This window comes from Tetrao urogallus (assembly GCF_951394365.1).
Source record: "Tetrao urogallus genome assembly, chromosome: 14".
In the NCBI taxonomy this organism is placed as follows: Eukaryota; Metazoa; Chordata; class Aves; order Galliformes; family Phasianidae; genus Tetrao; species Tetrao urogallus.
The window spans coordinates 8,732,437-8,753,631 of NC_136827.1; the positions used below are offsets into that span (position 1 = coordinate 8,732,437).

At 48.8% G+C, this 21,195-nt stretch overlaps 1 protein-coding gene across 1 annotated transcript; it reads right to left on the reverse strand.

Annotated features, from left to right (window-relative positions):
* Positions 1 to 1,010: 1,010 nt before the first annotated feature.
* STC2 (stanniocalcin 2) lies at positions 1,011 to 8,599 on the reverse strand (the record flags this gene model as incomplete). The annotated part of the gene is made up of 4 exons (XM_079542284.1): positions 1,011 to 1,404; positions 4,725 to 4,936; positions 6,515 to 6,657; positions 8,449 to 8,599. The coding sequence occupies 4 exons, from the start codon at positions 8,597 to 8,599 to the stop codon at positions 1,011 to 1,013; spliced, it is 900 nt and encodes a 299-aa protein (XP_079398410.1).
* Positions 8,600 to 21,195: the final 12,596 nt, after the last annotated feature.

Consider the following 21,195-nt stretch of genomic DNA (forward strand, 5'->3'; position numbering starts at 1 on the left):
CACAACAATTAATGAAGTCAGCCCTCTCTCCCTATCTTTGGCATTTTGATAAACCACGGCTGACAGGTGGGTTACAGTGGGCTCCACGTCCCAACAAACCACACCATGTTAGCTAAGGAGAAAGGTTCCAAGGGCTTCTGACACAGCCCTGCAAAGAACACTGTACATGGAGTCCTCCATGGTCTGAGCCTGCGCCCATCCTCTCACACTTGGGTTGTGCATAGGGCGGAGGAGCTGCATCTGAGTGGGGGGATTTAGAGGCTTGTGAAGGAGTTCTTGGGGGCCCTAGGTGGAGTAGGTGAGTGACAACCAGACTGCTCCTTCTGGAAGCTGACTGCCTTCGGTAAGTGACTGGATAAGCAAGTGTCAAGTTATGCAGTGGTTAAAAAACAAATAGGGGGTACTTAAAGTTGGCAGCGCTGCCCGATGGGGACAATGGCTCAGGAGTCACTCAGCAGACAGTACAGAGCTCCAGACCGCACAGTCCCTGCGCCAGAGGCAGGATGGCTATTTCACTGCTGAGTGTCACAGGCAACCTTGAGCTCCTGCCTGCTCAGCCACACGAAGAAACCAAACCCCTCTGGAATTCAGCCATCTGCTACAAGGCTGCGCCTGGAGCCCTTGGAGGTGCTAAGCCACGAGCGGCTGCGTGCCATCTGCCTGAGCCCTCCCGTAACCTTCTCCTCAAGAGGGGACGAAGAAAACAAACAAACAAACGCGCAATGATCCCTACCTCCCAAAAAAAGGGGAAAAAAGAATTTAGTTGGAGACGTTTTGCCACATTTGGCGGCTGCTCAAGTGTTGAGTTTGCTGGATCAATAACCCACTGCCACTGCTCTCCCTTTGCTACTATATACACGGTTGCTGAGGTCCATATATCTTGCAATGCCCTGTGCTTGACCTCTGAATGGGAAATGCTTTGGAATGTCCATAGACGGGAAGATGGACTCAACGGAGGAAGGTTCCAGCAGAGGAGGAGGATATGGGTAATGGGGGTTTGGTGCCTTTTCTCACCTCCGGATGTCCGAGAAGTCGGACAGTTCGTCCGTCCGGTCCATGATCCCATGCGCTCCTTTGGGACCATGGGCCCCAGCCTTCACCCGGGCATGGGCGTTCAGGTGGCCCTTGGTACCTCTCTCTCCCTTGGCTGCTCGTGAGCTCTCCCTGTGCTCAGGCTCGGCAGGGACCAGCACATCCCCACGGCCAGCAGTGGCTTTGCCGGCTTCGCCTGTCTTCTTTTCGGGGCCCAGAATGGCATCGCCGTGCATGGAGGAGGTGCAGAAGCTCAGGATAGAGCAGAGACTTCCCCAGTTCTGTTCGCATTGGGCCTGGACGCTTCTTGTTATTGCTTTTTTCACCTCCTCGCCACAGGTGAGCAGGATGTTCACTAGGTCAACATATGGCCTGGAGGTAAAGGAAACAATGAGAGTCAGAAGGGTTTATCTATCAGTAAACTGGGGAAATGGCCTCCCTGCCTTCCCCTCCCCTCGCCCTCAATACTGATCAGTTCATCTCCTGCCACCTGCTTACTTGGCAGCCAGGGGGGCATAAATCTCTTCCCTTGTGGGCTAGTTCTGCACCATATGTTTATTGTGCAGTGAACTGTGTTCTAACTGCCCATCTCACAGCAAGAAATACACTCAATAGCATTCTGTGGAGCCAAACCTCACTCTAGTGCTGAGTCTGCCTTAGTTGTCCCTGCAGTGGAGGTGCTCTGGAGATGCTCTTACTTCCACCAGAGAAAGACGAGAAGTCTACAGCCTTTCAAGGTCAGGCTGGATGGGGCTCTGAACACTGATGGAGCTATAGGTGTCCCTGTTCATTGCAGGGGAATTGGACTAAATGGCCTTTAAAGATTCTACACACATGGCAAAAGCACTGTCAAACAGAAGAACTGCTATTTCCCACCATCTCTGGTTATCTCTTTCTATGCTCCTTTGTCTCTAACAGCCAGGAGACACAACAAAGAAAGCCAGCCCTGATACACCAGCTTGCTGTGTGCCGGTGAATAGCCAACGCAGAGCACACCCTGACCATCAGTCTGCAACAGGCAGGCATTCCCTCCTTTGAGGGACATTCAAGCAGAGGTTCTCTGTCTTTTCTCACCATCTTCAGACCCCTGAAGCAGCAGGTGCCAACTTCTGCCAGCAGCAGGATCCAATCTGCACTCACGATCCCTTTATCAGTAAGGCACGTGGAAACCCACTCTGGTGGCACTGAATGTTTTCTTCATTTCCTTACAGAGCTAAGCACAGCTTTCAGTGTGTCCCTTGTCCCAGCCAAACAAGGACTCCAAACAAGCCAAGGCCAAATCCCGTTCTGCTCCCACCCATGGCCACGCACAACGCGCCCTCTGAGCACAGGCGGCTCGCTTCCTCCGCCAGGGGTCACAGAGTGCAGCAATTTTAAAATAGTTGCGGTCGCAGGTTTTGTGGGTCAATATTGATGTTGTCTATTGACACAACCGCTCAGCTGTTTGCGGGCAACGCAAGCCGGCCCTAAGGACGTGCCTCAGCCTTGTTGGAAGGAACCATCCCAACAGCAGATCAAGAGTTGCCTGCGCTCAGCGGGACAGGCGGCTGTGGTGGCATGCATGGGATGCTGGTAGGGCACCTTCCACCAGCCCTGTGACTGTGACAAGCCCTGTATGACCACCTCTTCCCAGGAAATGAGTCAGGGGAGATGAGAAAAACCAACAGATTATGATCAGCGTCAGACACTACCCTGATTTTACTCTGCCCAACTGCTTAAGCTCATTGTGAATGACTAATCTTGGAAAGCCCTCCATTCCCCTATCTCAAAATATTTCCCATGTTTGGATTGTTTCTGTCATGAAAAAAAAAAAAAAAAAAAAAAGCTATTTGGAATGTAACAGCAAAAAGTCTGCCAGGGCCTGTCACCACTTCCACCATAGCAAATGGGTCTGACCCACATCCCCACAGCAGCTGACTCTTTAGGAAGAGACTCCGCTGCCTGAATGTGCATCATGAGAGCCAGAATTAAACAGAACAAGTCTGGCTTCTGAACTCTCCGGTTTTGTGTTAAACATAAAATAGAAGATGGAAAACAATTGAGCATATGAAGGGAAAAAAAAAAAAAAAAAAATTAAAATTGGGCATAACCTTTACACAAGATCTTTGGAAGAAAAAGGCTGCTAGTAGGACTAAAAAGTGGCTCAGCTGCCAAATATTTCAGGTATTCAAAGCCTGCCAGAGCCCTGCGGATTAATACTAGCCCATTTCTCCTTTACTGTTTTACTTTCTGCATTTCAGCTGGCCTGACCATAGTACCTGAACTGAGCACAAGGCTGCAAGTCAGCAGACGTGATTTTATTTCCAGCCCCGCCACACTTGCCTATTGATCTTGAACAAATTACTTAGGTCAAGAATTTCAGCAATGGCCTCTAAATTTAGGGGTGGGGAAGGAGGCTGGCTGCCTTCTATTTGGGGAGCCCCACGTAAAAAAGCTGAGCTCAGACACTGTGAGATGCTGAAAATGAAGTTTAAGAGGCTCTAAATGAGATGATGCAAATTATAGGTGCTCAATTGAACGACCTGTGTCTTCTCAAACTGAGAACCCCCAGTTCAACTCCCTAGGAATAAGCAGCTGCCTTTGGCCATTCCTGCTTTAGCCTGTTTGTAAAATAAGAGTACCTCAGCTCCTCATTCTACAGCATTTGGCCCTCGTGTTTCTCATCTGTAAGTGATGGGAGGGTTAATGGGTACCCATCATCCAGCTTACAGCCACCCAGTGCAGGATGCCCACAGTGCAGTGCTGGTGCGCAGAGTACAGCAGAACCCCCTGATCCCCAGTCATGCTGCTGCTCCAGCCTCAGGAATTCCACAGAAAGGACCTTGCTTTCAAGCTGCCACGTTCAGTCTGCACAAACCACAGCAAACAGTTCTGCATTTGAGTAACCTAGCATCAAAGGGCCCCTCTTCCTCTTTGCAGCTGCACCTATGGAGACCACCAATGAAAATGGAAGTCTGGTAGTCAAAAAGCTTGACTCTGTGAAAAATTAATGTCACAATCACTGGGATATGGGGTTTCTGTGCTGGGGATAGAAAAGCATATGGTTGCAGGAGGCAGATGTGCTGAGGTCAGCCACTGCCATACTGCAGCTCTGCCTCCCTGTTTGGGAGTAAGATGTTTGCCTGCAAGGAAAATGGGCTCTGCATTTTGCATTTGTGCACAAAGAGTTGGTAAAAAAAAAAAGCTTGTGCCTGGCTTGTTACTGCCATGGAGCAGCTTTGATCACTTTCAGCCAGGGTTTGTGCTGCCAGTGCTTGCAGGTAGCCACGTTCCCCATGGAGAGCCACTCAAAATCTGACTTGAGCCTTCACTTTGCAGACCTCTGTGTTTTATTTAAAGGTATCTGGGATTAATAAGGGATAAGATGCATGGGAGATTACGTGGGGGATTGAAGCTCCTTCCAGAACAATTAATTGGGAGACATTTGGAAGTATGTATTTACAGAAGAAATTATCCTGCTGACAACTCTGCCCAGATCTCCTTCCCCCTTCCGCGCTACCTGTCAAGCAAGCAAGCAAGCAAGCAAGTCTTCCCTGGCCTGTGCAGAGAAAGCATTCCCTTGGTGCTGTACATGGGAAAACAAGGCCAGAAGAAGGCAAAACAGCTTTTGGGCAGATGCACAGCCCCTTGGCACCACCGTGCTCCTGGAAGGAGCTCCCACGCCTCTGACTGCGCTGCGCAGCGGCACTTACTCATGCTGCAGCAGGTCTTTGAAGTGAATCATCTCCACAATGACCTGGACGTTCTCCTTGGCAGCGGAGCAGAGGTCATGCTTCAGGTAGCACTCCCGCTGTAACTGGAACACCATCTCTTTAATGGCTGGGCACTTACGGCTGATGCAGCTGAATTTATGCCTCAAGGCATGAGCCTTACACTTCAGAGCATCTTTAATGAAGGATTTTCCCTGAGAAGAAAAGAAATTGAGGAGGTTGGTGTTTCTGCCCATTAAGCGCGGCAGCTGATTTATGCCCAGCTAGCTGCTCTGCAGGACAATGTCAGGGGTTATTACACTGCTGGGGATATCACTCAGTGGCTGCATTTCCCCTCTTCTCTTTGTTTCCTTGCCCTTAGAGATCACATTGAGTAACCCTGCTTGCTCTTCCAGAGGAGCTGAACCCACCGGGCTTCCACACAGGCGTTATGAGGTTGCTCACAATTCACTTATTCAACTGCTTAGGGGGAATCAAAACCATCCCTGCCTTTCCTCTGTGCTGCTGACACCACACCACGTGTGTCACAGCCTGGCAGCTCCGCTCACTCCCTCCACTCTGCTGAGCAATGAATGTGTGGAAGCCTCCCGCATCTCTTAATTGCATCGGAATCTTTTACACAAATGCTTCTGAAGATGAGATTCTCAATGCCCTTTATCCAAAGGGTGCGCCAGCACGGTTCCACTCATACAAACTTAAGATTCACCCAAATCTGTGAGCAGGTTTCGTTTCCAAGTTGTTTCAACCCAGAAATGTATTTTGCTGATTGAAGAACTACTCCGGTTATCAATCCCTTCTGCTCCCCCTGCCCCAATTGCCCTTCCCTTCAGTGAAACATGCACAGCACAGTGGGAAAATGAGGATTAGAGAAAATTGGTATGCAAACCCAACCCGACATTTCTTGCGTTTCAGAAAGCAGAGAATGGCTAGTGCTAGCCCTGCTGTTCAGTGCACTGTGAACTCGGAGGCTTTTAGATACCCACATGCTTTAGGAGAAACAAGCCCCTGCAAGCAGTTAGCCAGACCCCCTGCACACCCGTGGCAATGTCAGTCTGAACTCCCCTATGCCAGGCTCTCAGCAGTGCTGTGGAGCTGCTGCTCTCTGTAGGCTGTGTGTTCAGGCCAGATGCCGCTGGCCCGCCGTCATGCTCTCTCCCCTCCACACTGAAATGGGAGAGGAGGTTTACAAGACATAATAACAGGATGTCTCAGTGATGCATAAACGGTCTGGGGAGAAAATGAAGGAGACGAACTTAATACCGCATACCATCCGCGTAATGTATTTTAATGTCAGTGCTTGAACTGAAGGCTGATTTGAATGCGGCAGCTTTAAGAGGCTGCCTGTACTGGTTGTGTGCAAGTCCGGAGAACCATGCTTTAATAACTACACGTTGGGAAATGCTTTCTGATACATCTAAATGAGCTTGGGAGCCCAAGCTGCACTGCAGAACCATCTTTAAACAAAGATGACGTAGCAGCTTAAGCCGCTTAATGCTTCTGAAAACCATGCTCATCTATGTCGCTGTTCTGATTTAGTTATCCTGGGAACAGCAGGAAAACATCCTCCCACGGAGCTGAGCAAGGGACAGCCTGGCTGCTGGGACACTGCTCTTGGGTTTTGATTCTGGACCCTTCAATAGAAAAAAATCCTACTGAGGCTGGTCATGTGCAAAAGCAGGTTGCTCCTTAACTTGCTCCTAAGATGTGCTGCAGAGCAAAAACACATGCAAAGTGTATGTGAGAACCAAGCATAGGATATCTTGCTGCCTTACCTGGGCATCGAATTTTCCAGCGTTGTGCAGGAAAGTCATGCAGATCTCGTGTAAGCCTCGGATCTCACAAGAATTGTTCTCAAAGCACTCAAACACTCCACATCCCACATCACCGGCATTAACCAGGCAGTGCTGGATCTCAGCTAAAATGAGCATTGATTACAGTTAGCAGAATTACAGAACAACTGTTCTGAGGAGCTGCTGGTAGATAGAGGGGAAGGAGAGAGAGATTTTGCTAACATCATCAGTTTGGAAGAAAAAGCACATATGACAACGGTTATCATACCCACAGCATGCCCACTTTCTGCAGAAATTAGGCCAAAACTCGGGTGCATTATGTTATGAAAGTGATATCTAAGAAACAAGTGCCAAATCCACTACACTTACGTCAGGCTACTTCACATGAGAACTAAGGCTCTGCATTCCTCAGGAGCAGAGGACAGGCGGGATTCTTGCTGTCTGACTGTACAGAGCCCCCATCAAATCTCAGCACCAAAATGAGAGGACACTGAGAAGCTGCTCCCAGCCCAATGGGCTGCTGCTGGCACTGGGAGGTGGTTCCTGTGCTACGGCACAGCGTTCTCACCAGCTGCTGGGTGTCCCCTGGGCTGATGTCTGTGAAGTTAATGGCAAAACTCCCACTGATAAACAAAGTCCTTTGTACTGAGTGTTGCATAAAGCTGAGACTATGTCCTCACCTAGGCAAAAATCAATTGAAAAGACAATTTTATATGTGCATTTATAACATGTAAAGTAGATCTACTGGACCTAGCAGTTACATACATGTTTATTCTGCCTTGTCAGATGTTATGTAATAGCATTAAAAGAATGCTGGCTAACAGGGAAAAAAAAAACCCTAAAATTCTAATTTAGCTTTAAAAAAAAAAAAAAGAAAAAAAAGATGTTGGTAGCACTGCCAGAGGGAAGGGGGTTGCTGCAAAAGCTCAGGGATAAAGTTAAACAGGGGTAGCTTTTAGACTGGGACCGAGGATGCTAAGAATGTCTGCGCTCCGTGCCCTAGTGGTACCTTTAATTAAAGCTCGCTCCTGGGAGCCTGCCTAATCCCCTCCGAACCGCAGCGTGTTCCAGGCATCCCCTGTGCCGTGCGGTCCCTCTGCCGAGCGCTCGCTGCAACTTCCCGGCTCGGTGCAGCCTGCCGCACGCAGCGCAGATGCGAGTGCGGAGCCCGACGGGGTTCACTCGAACCCCCGGCTCGGAACCGGCCCGCACTCCCCTTTCCCACCTGCCCCGGAGTGCTGCTGGTGGGCACGGGGGGTGGCCAGGGCTCGGCTCCGGGCTTCACCTCGGCGTCGTCCGCCGCGGAGGGCCGCCCCGACAGCGCGCACCGGGGAAAAAAATGGAGCTCTTTGTGGAGCTGCGGAGCGCGGAGCCGGGCTTTTCTGGGGCCGGGAGCTCAGCTGTAGTGCTTGTGTTGGCATCCGGATGCAAACCCTCGGCGGATCACATGTCCTGGCTCCAGCGTGCTGAGAACTGCACAGTGCCGTGATTCACATGTGGCAGTCCCTAATGGGCATTCGTGCATTCCTGCTCGTGTGTGTTTAAACACGTCTTGCAGCACGGAGAGTGTTAAAAAAAAAAAAAAAAAAAAAAAAAAAGGGGGGGGGGGGGGGAAAGAAGGGGAGGGGGGGAGGAAGGGGGGGGAAGGGAAACGCTAGATCCCGCGCTCTGTGTGCACGGCTGGGAAGCGATCCAGCAGAGCGCACGCTCTTTCGAGGCAGATAATGCCCGGGGGAAGGAGAGACCCCCACACACCCCCTCCTCCATCACTGCGCGGCTCTGGCGGGGGGAGGCACAGCCAGGATCCTTCCCTCCGTCCCCGGGCCGGGAAACTTTCCGCTCGCCCCGGGCCACGCGTGCCGGGCAGCTCCAAGCTGTCAGAACCCACTGATCCCCCGCCGCCCCCACAGCCGTACCTGTGTTCTGCAGGGACAGCCGCCCCTTCTGCTGCGGGGTGCGCTCGGGCTGTCCCTCGGGCGGCCGCGTGGCCTCAGTGCCCGCCGCCGCCCGGGCGAGGAGCAGCAGCAGGGCCAGGGCCGGCAGCTCGCCGCGGAGCCCCGCGCACATGGTCGCGCTTCGCCCTCCTCCTCCTCGCCGTCTCCTCGTCCTCCTCCTCCCCCGCGGGCTGCTGCTGCTGCCGCCGCACACGGGCCCAGCGCGCTGCTCGCCGCGGCCCCGCGTACCGCATGTGCCCGGCGCTGCTCGGCGCGGAGTGTCGGCGGCGGCGCCGGAGGGTGCCTCAAATATCCCCGCCGAGCCCCGGTGGCACTCGCATGAGGGAGCCGAGCAGGTGTCGCTCCGCGTCGCGGCCAATGGCAGCCGCCGCCCGTTCCGACCGCCCGCCGGGGGCCGGCCCTGCCCTGGCGGCAGGTTGCAGCCTCCCGCCTCCCCCGGCCCCCCCCGCGCCGCTCCGAGCCGCGCCGAGCCGGGCTGGGCTGCGGGGGGTGACGGAGCTGGGCGCTGGGACTGGGGGGGAGGGCCGCTTCCGCTGTCCTGCGGCACTCAGCTCTCGTTGCACGACTTGGTTAAAAAAAAAATAAATCTCTTTCCCCCCCCCCCCCCCCCCCCAACCCCCCCCCCCACCCCCTGCGCCTTGTCCAAAGCAGCTGTTGCACAGAGTTTCTTGGAAATCTTCCCCTCCCTTTTTCCTTTTCCTTCCTTCCTCCCTTCTCCCACCACTCCCCCCCCCCCCCCCCCCCTTTTTTTTTTTAAATTAATTTTTATTTTCCAAAGATTTGAGATCGTGTGAGCTCTGCATTGGACAAATGGGACAAAGCCATCACTTGGGGGGGACGTGGTGGGACGTGGCACTCGAGCACTCTGCCTTTCATGTCCCCAGAAGTGCAAACTACGAGAAGGGGGCATCGCTCTCACAGCCACCCCCGCCCTCCCCCCTCCCACAGCATCCCCAGATCTCGCTGCTCCTTTTGCTCTTGGTGGCTGAGAGGGGGGTGGCGTTGGAAGGGAAATGTACAGCAGGTGATGGGAAGTGCTGTGCTGGCACGGACAGGGCCGCCCGCTCCCCTCGCCCTGCTGTAATGCACATCAGATGTTTCATCAGCCCCCGGTGCTGCACGGGGCGCACTGGGCCGGGGGTCCCGCTGAGGGTGGGGAGATGGGGGGAGGAGGGGACACAGCCAGGAATGTCTCCAGCTGCTGCTGCTGCCTTCCCCACAGCTGTCAGAATGCACTTGAGGAAATCCACTCACACCTCCCCGAGCAGGGGTCTCCTCAGTGGGACGTGACGCCGCGCTGCAGGACCATGGCTCCGCTGCAGCACAGGCGCTCCATCTCCCAGCTCTCTCCCTGCTGCCCCCAACACCCTCAGCTCCGCTCGCCTGGGTCTTCCCTCCTGTCCCAGGCTGGAGCTTTGCTCACTGGGTCTGAGCTATGCAGGTTTTGCGTATTGTTCGGTAGGGTTTGACTGCTGAACATCATTTTAAAACCCAAATCCTTAAGCTGTGCCAAGCTCATATGGAAATTCCCTGTTATCAATGCGCTGCTGCCTTGAAAACTCAGCGTGCAGCTTCTCCCTGAGCTCACTGTGCTGTGTGGATGGCTGCAAAGCCCCCATGCCCTTTTGACAGTGGAAGAGAGGATTCCTTGTGCATGTTTGTTTGTTTGCTTCATTTTTACCTCGCCCTGGTGCCCGCTGGCCCTCTTTCTGCCCTTGTCCTCCTTCTATTTGTTCTGCTGAAGAATTTTGCTGTTTAACTGCCTTTGCTGGGTTTAACCACCTGCCCTTAGCAGTTCTCATCTCCAGTGCTGGAAAACCAATGGCTGAGTTAGCTCAGAGCAGCTTGGATGGAAACAGACAGGAAAGCTTAAGGTGCAGCAGGAGAGGAAACAACCAATGTTTCCAACCAGCAAGTTGTATTGTATATGCAGGAAACATTTTTTAAATGATTTTTATTTCCTTGCCTCACAAATGGTACTTCTTTCTGTCATCTCTCCACTGCTTCAGGTTAGATGCTCTCCTGCGGCCATCCTTCACAGACTCCTCTGCCCCTTGTTAAACTTACAATTTTTGGATGAGTTTTGCCCCTTTTGACTCAAAGGAATTCCACACCTCCTCCATCCCAGATCCCACTTCCTCCCTCTGAGCTCCTCCATGTTCACAGCATCCTTTGAACCACACAGAGTCACACTGCATCAGCCCACATTGCATCGATTGCTCCCTCCAAGGTTATTTTCACGTTTCTCCTCCTTACCAAACCTGTGCCTATCACAGCACCCCCTCGTGTCACTGTTTGGTGGAGAGAGCTGACAGCGAGCAGCACGATCCCCTCTGCCTTCTGCTCTGCAGTGCTGTGGGCAGTGATGGGATTTTCTCCCTTTTCTCTCCCCTTTTCAGGGTGCTCTGGGATCATAGGATCCATTCCCTTCCCGAGCAAGGCAGGGTGCAGTGAGTGCATCGTAAAACCATGAGCTGTCAGAAAAAATGCTCACGACACACAATTCATGCTCTAGCAATTTTGGCATCTTCTGAAGAACAGTGTTACTCGTTCTCTGGCTGCCAGCATGAGTGCCAGGTGATTTTATAGAGCACTTATCAATTCCAGCCATTTCAGGGCTGGTTTCCAGCCGCCTTGGGATGCCTCCGAGCTGCGGATGTGCTCAGGCAGCAGGGAGCCCACGTTTGGCAGTGGGATGGGGTCCGGCTCTGATGCATTGGGTGCTGTGTGAGGAGGGACGTCAGAGGGGCTTGCAGCTCATTCCAGCAGCCTGTTGGCTTTGGGAAGTGCACTTTTGAGCTCCCTTTGACTAATGCACATAGGTGTTACTTTATAACAGCATTTCATGCTTTGATCAAAACATGATCAAGCATGAGCGTTTTGCAACTGCCTTTAAATGGGAAGCATTTAATTGTTTGGGGTTTGTAGGGAGAAGAGGTGCTTTCATGATTATTATCAGGGCTGCGTCCCTGCAAGGCCTTCTCATGCTGGTGAAGGCTGAAAAATGCTGTGCAAGAGGCACATGGGGAGAAGCCGGCGACTTGAAAAGGGCAGAGGATGCTGTGGGGAAGGTGTGCCGAGGTCTGGGTTCTGGGAGTTTATCGGTGACTAAAAGCATTTTGCAGCAGAGGTACAACAAGCCGTGCCGCGCAGCCCAAGCAGCGCAGTGTATTTCATCAGACTTGAGAAAAGAAGCAAGACGGGGGAATTTAGTGTTGCCTCTTCTCCTGGGTAATTTCCCCACCTCGGGGCTTAGTGCAAGGTGCTGACTTGCAAATGACACATCATTACGAACCAGCCCAGAGCTGCAGAGCATCGCTGGGAAAGTGGTCGGAGAGCGGAGGAGCTGCCTCTTGGACCTCGTTCCTCCCAGTGTGGGACCTGTGCTGGGAAGGTTGGTTTAATTCTCACAAGTTGGTTCTTGGATGGTGCGAATAAAGCTGCTGACGGTGACTGAAATGGGATTTGACACTGGAGAACCTGTTAGGCTCAGTATATGTGGGCCTGGTGGGAAGCTTCAAAGGGCTGGTTTTTAAGCCACTTTTCCTCCATTTATCATCGATTCAGTATTTTTTAATCTCTGTCACTGTAGTTTTTTATGATGAATGAGCAGAAGTTGACAATGAAGCCACAGAAAATGAAATACAAGAAGAGTCAAGAGCTAATTATGTTACAAATGACACTGACTTGTTTTCCTGATTATGTAAAAACCAAGCGTTTGAGAAATGGTCCCAACGAGTTACGCACCAGGTTTTAAGATGGTTTGGCTTCTCTGATAAAGTATGGACTATTTGAAAGATTTATAAGGGTCAGAAATCCTGCCGAACGTTTTAGTATTTAGAGCAGCAGGAAACCACTCTGCGATATTTTTAAAGCAGGTATTTACTCAAGTAATTGGTTACTTTTTATGTGGAATGAGAAAACCTGGTGTAGCTATATTGGACTTGACATAAAAGAGAGGTATGTAATTTGTGAGCAAAACAGGGTGGAATGTACACATTGTACCTGGGGAGGTATTTCGAGAAAGACAACTCCTTGAGACAAAAAGCCAAAACAACAGACGAGCTGGGTTGCATGCCAGCATTGTTTATTCCTTGGTTAATCAGCTGTGTAATGAGTGTCCAGAAACAGCCCCTGCTGCCCAGGTAGGTTAAGTTTCAAACTCTGCAAGCTTTGTGGACTTCGTAAAATGGATTACATGGAAGTTGGACGAGAAACACATGTTTCTGAGAACATTTTGGTTCAAATAATAATAATAATAATAAAAAAGCAGCAACATTGGTGCCAACAATTTACTACAGAATATACGAACCAGATGCCGTTAAACTATAATTCCAAGCAATTTGCCAGAATTATGTATTGATTTTATTCCTGCAGTCAAACTGAAGATCCGCGTGTTTTTTATTACTTGTGGATATAAACAAAAATGTGGTGCAATTACAACTAATATATGGCGGATAATGCCAAGCAGACGTGATTTCTGTGACTACTGCACTAAAGAAAAATGGAAGCTCTGTTGATAATTATGTGCAAAGGGCTCGGCAGAATGTGGCTATTCAAATTGAGGCGCATCAGGCTGCAGTCTGCTTAGTCACCAGATAAGAGCTTTGGCCAAAAGCATCTGTTTCTCCCTGTTTCTCACAGTAGTACATTTTTTTTTTTCTTAAAAGAATGGGAAAGATATCTGTAAGACATGCTGGATTACTTACATTCTTCACTACTATAATACAGGGAAGGGACTAATTCTCTTCTTGCGGGCAATCTCTGACTTGCCAGTTCTTACCCAGATGAGCTGCTTTGTGATGCTTAAAAAGACAGACATTGACGTCAAGCCTGCCATCTTGAAAGGACAGAATGAGTTTTAGGAGGAGTTTTTATGCCATTACATGTCATTCAGGTTATAAAGAGCTCTGGCTGGCACTCCTACAAGCTGAAACAGTCTTTACCTACTGTCAAGAGGCTCCCAGAAAACCTCAAATAATTTCCTTCAGTGAAGTGGCTGCCTCAGTCATCTGTGGCTTGACGCAGAGAAGTGCTGAACATCCTGTAACACCCATGTCCCCAGGTTGGCCTCCAAGGCAGCCAGGAAGAAAACATGCTGGAAACTCAAGGAAAGAGATTTGAGAAGGAGCTTGGATTCAGATTTGTTTGGTGAAGTCACCTAAGCCAAATTCCCCAGTGTGCTATAAAGGAAAGAGTAATCTGCGAAAGATTTGCAATTGAGTTTTTGGTTTCATCCAGGCAACAGGCTGCTGGGATGCAGCATCCTGGCTTTTCTGCACAAGTTATGTTGATTTTGAGAAAAACTACATATAGATTTTTAATGTAGAACAAAAGGTGTTCTGTGGGTTCCCCATCACAAGACCATCTCGTATAGAAAGTTAAATGTGCTTCAATGGGGGCAGGATCCAAATTCAGAGATCAATGCCCACCTGCAATGCAATACGATTTTGCAGTTTTGAACCCACCAAGTCCTGAAGCAGTAGTTGCAGGAGAGAGAACTGCCACTGCAGTGCTAACACCAAAGCCCGGTGCAAACAATTGAGTTAGTGTCACAGCTGACACATTTATCAGACACACCCAAATTATGTGTGTTTATGATGCAGTTATATGAGGCAGAAGTTAAAGATGAGTGACATTTGCCAGTCCTTGGCAGTGCCAGGTTCTTCCTACGTGCGATGCCTCAGGCTTTCTCCACAAGTGGAAGACCCAACTTCATCAGAGTCTTGATGCTTCTTTTCCCCCTTTCTCTTCCCTCCACCTCCTTGTTCCTGGTAACACCCACAGCTAGAAGGAGCCATGAGTGATAGCACCAGGAAGCACTCGAATAGCACTGCATAGCTGCTATCAGAGTGGATACTGACCACATTGTTTTTCTCTGGAAGAAACCGTGTTGGTATTCCTGTCCTTTCAGTTCATATTAACCCTACCAACTTGCAGCCAAGCAAAAAAAAAATTATGCTATTGTCTGTCGTGTTAGGACTATCAGAAACTCAGGTCAGGTAACGGCACTATAACTCTGCGGGGCTCGCCAAGAAGGAAACATGCCAGTGTAATTATAGTGGTAATTATAGCACCGTAGTCACTGCCCACAAAGTACAACTCTGCAGAGTACAATGATTCCAGAATCAGAGTCTAAACAATCTAATGCTCTTCAATTTCCCTGCCTGCCAATCCTGGCTCTTAGTCTGATTGACCTCAGATTGAAAGCAAATCCGCCTCTCCCGTGAATGGCCGTACGGATGCCAGGAACACAAACTGAATGGATGCTTTGCCTGCCTCACTGAAGCTTTTTCCCCACTGACCAGCAGCTGATGCTGAAGCTAAGGGCCAGTTTTTACTTTCATGCTGCATGTGACAAATTCAATGCATTTCTGCAGAGCGAGTGAGAGCATATAGCAGACATACACCTCTATAGCTCCACTGCGGGCTGCCATTGGCTTTGCATAATGAAGTTTCTGCTCTCCCCTCAGCTTTGGGAGTTCTCAGCACAGTTCAAACAAGAACCTACCCATTGCTTGATAGCCATTCCCATGGCCCAACAACATGACCCTGGGAAGGTGGGACCTCTCGTTTCACTCGTATGGGATCCAGGTAGATGCTCTGACACACATCAGTAAACTTCGAGATAATGTGTATGATGGTCCCCTGGGACCTACATGACATATGGATTTGTATTCTTCCCATGGAATAAGAATTACTGTGGATTGAAGTCCACATTAAAATTAATAAGCTGCTTGGGGAATAATTATTTACTGAGCCTGGGCAGCTGAGATTAAGAACATTCCCCAAATCTTACCAGATCTGAGCAGGACTTGCAGAGAGCCCGTGGTCAAACCAGGGCTCCTGCAGTGAGCAGCCACAGAGCTGAGGCTGTGCCTGTGGGTGTTGGAGGAACTTACTGGTATGGGAGCAGTCAACTTTCCAGGTACCAAGGGAACAGATCCCATCCTTTTGGGATAGGACTGGAAAATTGAAGCTAACATCTATTTTCAAAGCAGCTTTGATTATTTGAGTTTTTATTGTGTTTGATGAAGGATTAGATTTTGCTTTCTGTAGAAGCCTTTTATTTTGCTGTGCTGTGGTGGTGGGAGCTCTGTGCTGTTGTTTGTACACTGCCATGTGCTCCAGGTGTGCTGTGCAGTGTATCCACAAGCACACATACCTGCTTTCAGTGGGATCTGATGCCAGCAAAAGCATTATTCAAAGAGATAGGTAATTACCTAAGACTTTGTCTAATGTTATAGAAGGAGCAATGGACTACTTGAACCAGTTTAGTATTCATACTCATACATGGTTCAGAGATAAATAAAAGGCTATAATTCTTTTGAGGGATTCCACTGACATAATAAACCACGAGAGCTCAGCTAGTCAGCAGAAAGCAAAGACTGGATTATAGCTAGGCTTGTCAGCATGGGACCATACATGGCAGTATCTCATGTCTGCAAAGAAAATATTTCAAAAGGTTTTTTCTTCATATTCTAAATTACTTTAAATCCATACACCAAAGTGGAAGACTTGCTGGATGTATTTTCTATAAGAGAGCCTTATGAGATAATCCTTGCTTTCTCATGTAATCAGATTTTATTCTGGAAGTGTGTTCACGAATGGAATTCAGTTCTTTCACCCACTGAACCATAAAAGTACCACCGCAGCTGCAGGTCTGGCCGGTGTGTGGGTGCCCCAGGTAGCTCCTCTCCCACCCAAGAGTTTTGCCTGCCTGTGGATGCAGACTGGAAGCTAGCATTATTTAAATGCACTCTGTACATGCACTGGGTACATTCTGTGTCTGTTTCGGCTACACCTGTTTTCATAGCCGGTAGAGGTCCCGTGTGCCAAATGTGCTTTGACTTTGGGTTGACGTCATCTTGAATTTGTAAGTAGTTAAAGACCGTTTCAAAAGAAGATATGTGTTTATATAAATATTTATATAATTTTGGGGGGATTGCCTCAGGAAACCAAGTCAACGACTGAGGAAATAAATAGGCATGGAAAAAATCATAAGGGTATTGTTTAAGAGCAGATTGTAATCAGATGATAATAACAAGCAGAATGAATAAATTTCAGAGACGGAACTGACATGACGGATACTAGCTTTAATGCCATGTACTAAGCTTTCAGTACATCTTGTTTTAGGATTCATATTTCTTGAAAATCCACAGGAAATAAATTGGACTCTGGGTAAATGGCTCAGCCAGAGCTGACTGGAGGCTGGAATGTGCAGAACGAGACCACAAACAGCATGTCCATGCTGTCTCCCAGCACTCCTCTTCTCTCTGCCTTTTAAAAACTCTGTGTTTAGTCAAGTTTGTGTTCTGATAATTCATGCACATTGGATGAGGTAAATGCTGTCTCTTCTCTTACGTCTTCTTTCACCAGCAGTTTTATTGGGCACCCTGCAAGCATCTGCCAAGCCCCATCCATGTGTTTGTGTAACAGCCTGAGTTGGAAGGTGGGCTCAGTTCTCCCAGCCTCCTGTAACACATGAGGAGTTTTGTCCCAAGTGGAAAACTGCCTTCAATATGTCATTGCTGTGCAGCAGACCTTGCTCCAGAGGGGCAGAGGACACAGCTCCTGATGACGTGGCTGGTGACACAGCTCCTTGTCAACTTGTCTCACCTTGGGTTGGGGGATTTGATGGAGAACGGGCACAGCAGCGTTAACTCTGACTGCCTGTAGCTGCCAGAATCTTTTTGGGAAACTGTTTGCAGGGCACAGTTTAGAACAGACTCGAGGCTGGTATAAATTGCTCTGAGGTCAGCCTCAGCTTGCATGGCACGAGGAATAGATTGCCAGAAGGTTTTTCAATAATAACAAAAACCATCCTAACTAGTGACACAGTAATACTCATTTAGATGATTTATGGGAACACTGTACGTAATGATTCCAGCGTATACAAGCAGGACTGAACTTCTTTATAGCCTCCTGAATAGAGGCAGCCATGTAATGCACACAGGAGCCTAGGAATATCCAGCACTGCCTCTGGCTGGAAGAGCTGTTTACACCCATCATTTCAACTGGCCCCATTAAGATTTCTTGAAAACAGTGAGGAGATTTCACTGAACTCAAAACTAGGAGACCAAGTAGCCTGCAGTCTGCACTGTGTTTCCATGTTCATCTGCACACTTGAGTAGGGTAGTCAGGCACGGGGACAGGATGTTGTTTGTATTTGGTTTGATTATCAGTGAGTATAGAGTTCGTACTGTCTTGGCTGGGCCCCTCATTGTGGGCAGACTGTCTGACTGCAGTGGGTTGTGTCCTGAGATCATACCAGCAATTCTTCATCCACAGCCAATCTCCCACTGGAAAGCTGTTGGAACACACTGGGGTATTTCCAAATTCTTTTCTGCATCTGTCTGGGAGGGTTACGGAGTTCCCTCAGCATTTGCCTTTCTTTCAATGAACGTGTGTGGCAGTCTTGATGTACTAAATGGGCCAAAATCTTTGTTTTTGCATTCGCAAAAATAGGCTGTCCAGTTCCTTCACTGCCGGGTAAGGTTTGTTAGGTACAGAAGCCACAGTGTACCCACACCAGAGTGCTCCTTACACAGAGCAATTCAGGGCACCTCGGAGATGAATGGGTATACATGTCTATATATACTGTGTGTGTATACATTCCTCACTGTGTGCCTGGAAAGCAGCGTTCAGGACAGATGTCCTCAGCTGGCTAAAGAGCAGCAAGAATAGATTCCGACTGGCCTTGTGACAGTGTTATGCAAGAACTGACTGTGTTTTGTGCATCAATAGACCTAACAAAAGAAACTCCAGAGGCCCAATGCAGCACAGAAAAGGAAAAGAAACACAGATAAACTCTTCTGAATAGACCGTCAGGGACCCACCAGTAACGATAGCCTCCTGTTTAGTAGTTTAATGTTGATTTTACTCTCAAAAACTGTGCAAATCCCTTGAGTTGTTCAAGCACTGTTCCCTGAGAACCTCAACTGGTTCAAATGCTCACTGTCTTCAGGGTATTTTGGGGGAGATGACATGGATCAGTAACTTGAGATCTGCTTGGTTTTGGTGTTCTTTTAGGTAACTAATTGTCCAAATTGCATTGATTATTCTTTTTTTTCCCAGTCAAAATCTCAATTAATTAGCTAATTAGCTGACATAACAGATCTGTGTCATTTCAGTGAAGTTTTAAGCAAATATGTATGATTTCCCTGAGCCTACTAGCAGCTGCATCACCTTAGTGTGCCAAAGTATGTCTCCTAAAATAACCAGATGATTAAACGTCCCACCTGGGGGATACAGTTTATCTCAAATTGGTGTTTGCTCCCAGCAAATTTAGGCTTTATCTCACTGAAACGATTTGGATTCCCTTACTCTCCTACCAAATGTTCCTCTGTGTTTCAAGGAAATAAATAACAATCTAAGTGAAGATACTTCTCAAGTTTTGGGTTAGGTCATGTAACATCCTCTGACATCATTCTTGAATACTTATGGGTTCGAATGACATGCAACATTTGTACCTAACAAAACTTACCCATAGATTAGGGTGCCATTCATTGTTTCACTGCTGATGGTATTACAGGCACCATATCTCAACTCCAACATAGTCCACTCTTGGGGTTCTGTCCTGCTTGTTTTCTGCATGGAGACAATAGCAGATTTATCTGTAAATGAAGGTCTCAATAGCTGAGGCGTAGGCTAGGTCTCCCATGGCATTCCTTACTGCTGCAGCTGGGTCTGCTGAGGGAAATTTAGGTGACTGTCTCTGGCTGCACTCCAGGACGTGTCTTTGTTTCTCTTTCGTTCCCACCTGACCAGGGTTTTGATGACAGAACTCTTGGAGAACTCTCAGTTTGAAGTGCGGTTTGGTGTTGTGTGAAGGGTAGGTCCTGGGTCTTCGTTCCTGGAAAATGGATTGATGGTCCTTCTCATCCCATTCTTTCTCCCCTGCTGTCACATCTGCCAGCCTCTGGTTCACTGAGCTACTTCAGGGTCAGCCTCTCCCCATGTGACACCAGATACACTGAACTCTGTCCTGGTGATGTGTTTTTCACCAGTCACTCATTTCATCCTCCTGCAGAACGTGCTCCATGAGCCAGCAAAGACTGCTCCAGCTCTGGGAGCTGATTCCCACCAGCCAGTCAAAACAGTGTCAGTGCAGGAAGAATCCATTGGGACACTGATGCATCGTGGGGTGGTTTCACCACCATTTTTCACACTCTGCATGGAGAACAGCTCATCTCTGTTCAGCCAACTGCTGCTTCCCAGATCCAGCACTCGATTTATTCCCATCTACTGGAGATGTATGAAAAATGCCCATGGGAAAACGACAGATGAGCTTGCTCCAGAACAGCACCTCACTCAGTTATCTCAGTTAGAGTTCACAGTGGTAAAATAACAGCTGAAATGGAGGCCTCTCAAGACCCAACAACACCAGAGATAGCAATTGCTTTCTTAAAAGTCCATTCATATTGTAAAGGTGGGTTTCACTGAGAACTGGGTTTCTCTTGCAATCTGATGTAGCTGACAATTAGTTTCAGTTGCTGTGTACTGCGGCACCACATGTTTTCTGGGACTCAGAACTGGTTCTGATCAGCAACGTGGCTTTCAAGCTGCCAGCATCATACCTTTAGTGGTGGTGGTGTGGCCAGGATTTTATGTGGGCTGCTGATGGTGACACTGCTGTTTCAGCAACTTCTGTTTTTCCCTATGTGGTTTCCCTACACTTGGGCAATGCTGTCACTGGTGACCTTTGCTTCTGTTCTTCTTAAAAATGTCATCTGGCCTCAAACCCTCGTGGGAAACGGATGGTCTCCTCTGAGCCATAGGACACCCACCACAAGCTCTCACTTGGGCCACCTCCAGTTTTCAGCCAGATCAGTAACAACCCTTTTTTGAAAGGCTTTATTCTATAGAGATGATAGGAATGGAAATTACATACAGATGGGAATTAACAGCTGGTGCTTTAACAAGATCCTTATTCCTGCTTTCCTGGGGAATTCTGTCTCCTCTAGGTTCATTCAAGACCTTCTTTTTTATCATTGGCATAGGTTTGGAAGTTCCTTCATTCAGTTGTTTGTGACCTGACTTTTCACTAAAGCTTTTTCTTGTAAGAAAAGCATCTTTTCATGTCGTGAGTTTTGCATTTAGCTCAGTACCAGCTGCTTCCCATACCCACCTGAAGTTCCTGACTGAAGTGCTCCATCAGGCCCTACCAAAGCAGTCTCGTCACTGTGCATTATGTGCCAGGTCCATCTCATGCCACTTTCTAGCATTTCTAGAAGTTTTAATCAAAGCTATTTGCAAAACTGGAGTCTGTGCAGGGGACAACAACAGCAACAGAAAGAATTACTAACAGCTATTTCTACAGCACTTTGGTTTAAGGATCTAAAATCTGCCGTATATACCATAGTGACTTCTCAGCAGCCTCCATTCTGCATGGAGGAGCAGTCTCAGCTCTGATGTGCTCCTGCACCTCGCTGTCCATCTGCACCCTTGGGCATCCCCTCACTACAGAGGATCTCCTTCCCAACTGGAAGGCCCTACCAGCTGTGCTGACACTTGCTGGTAAGCTGTCCTGCAGATATTTCACAATTCCAGCAGGCAGGACTTTACTCTCAAGTCCTGCTTAAAGTGCAGGCTGAAATCCTGAACTTGGCCCTTTCAGAAGAGTAATTTCTTTCCTCTACAGGTGCACTGCAAGGAATGTGTGCTCCCCATTTCCCCATGTAAACCAGGCAGCCTGCTGTGAGTTTC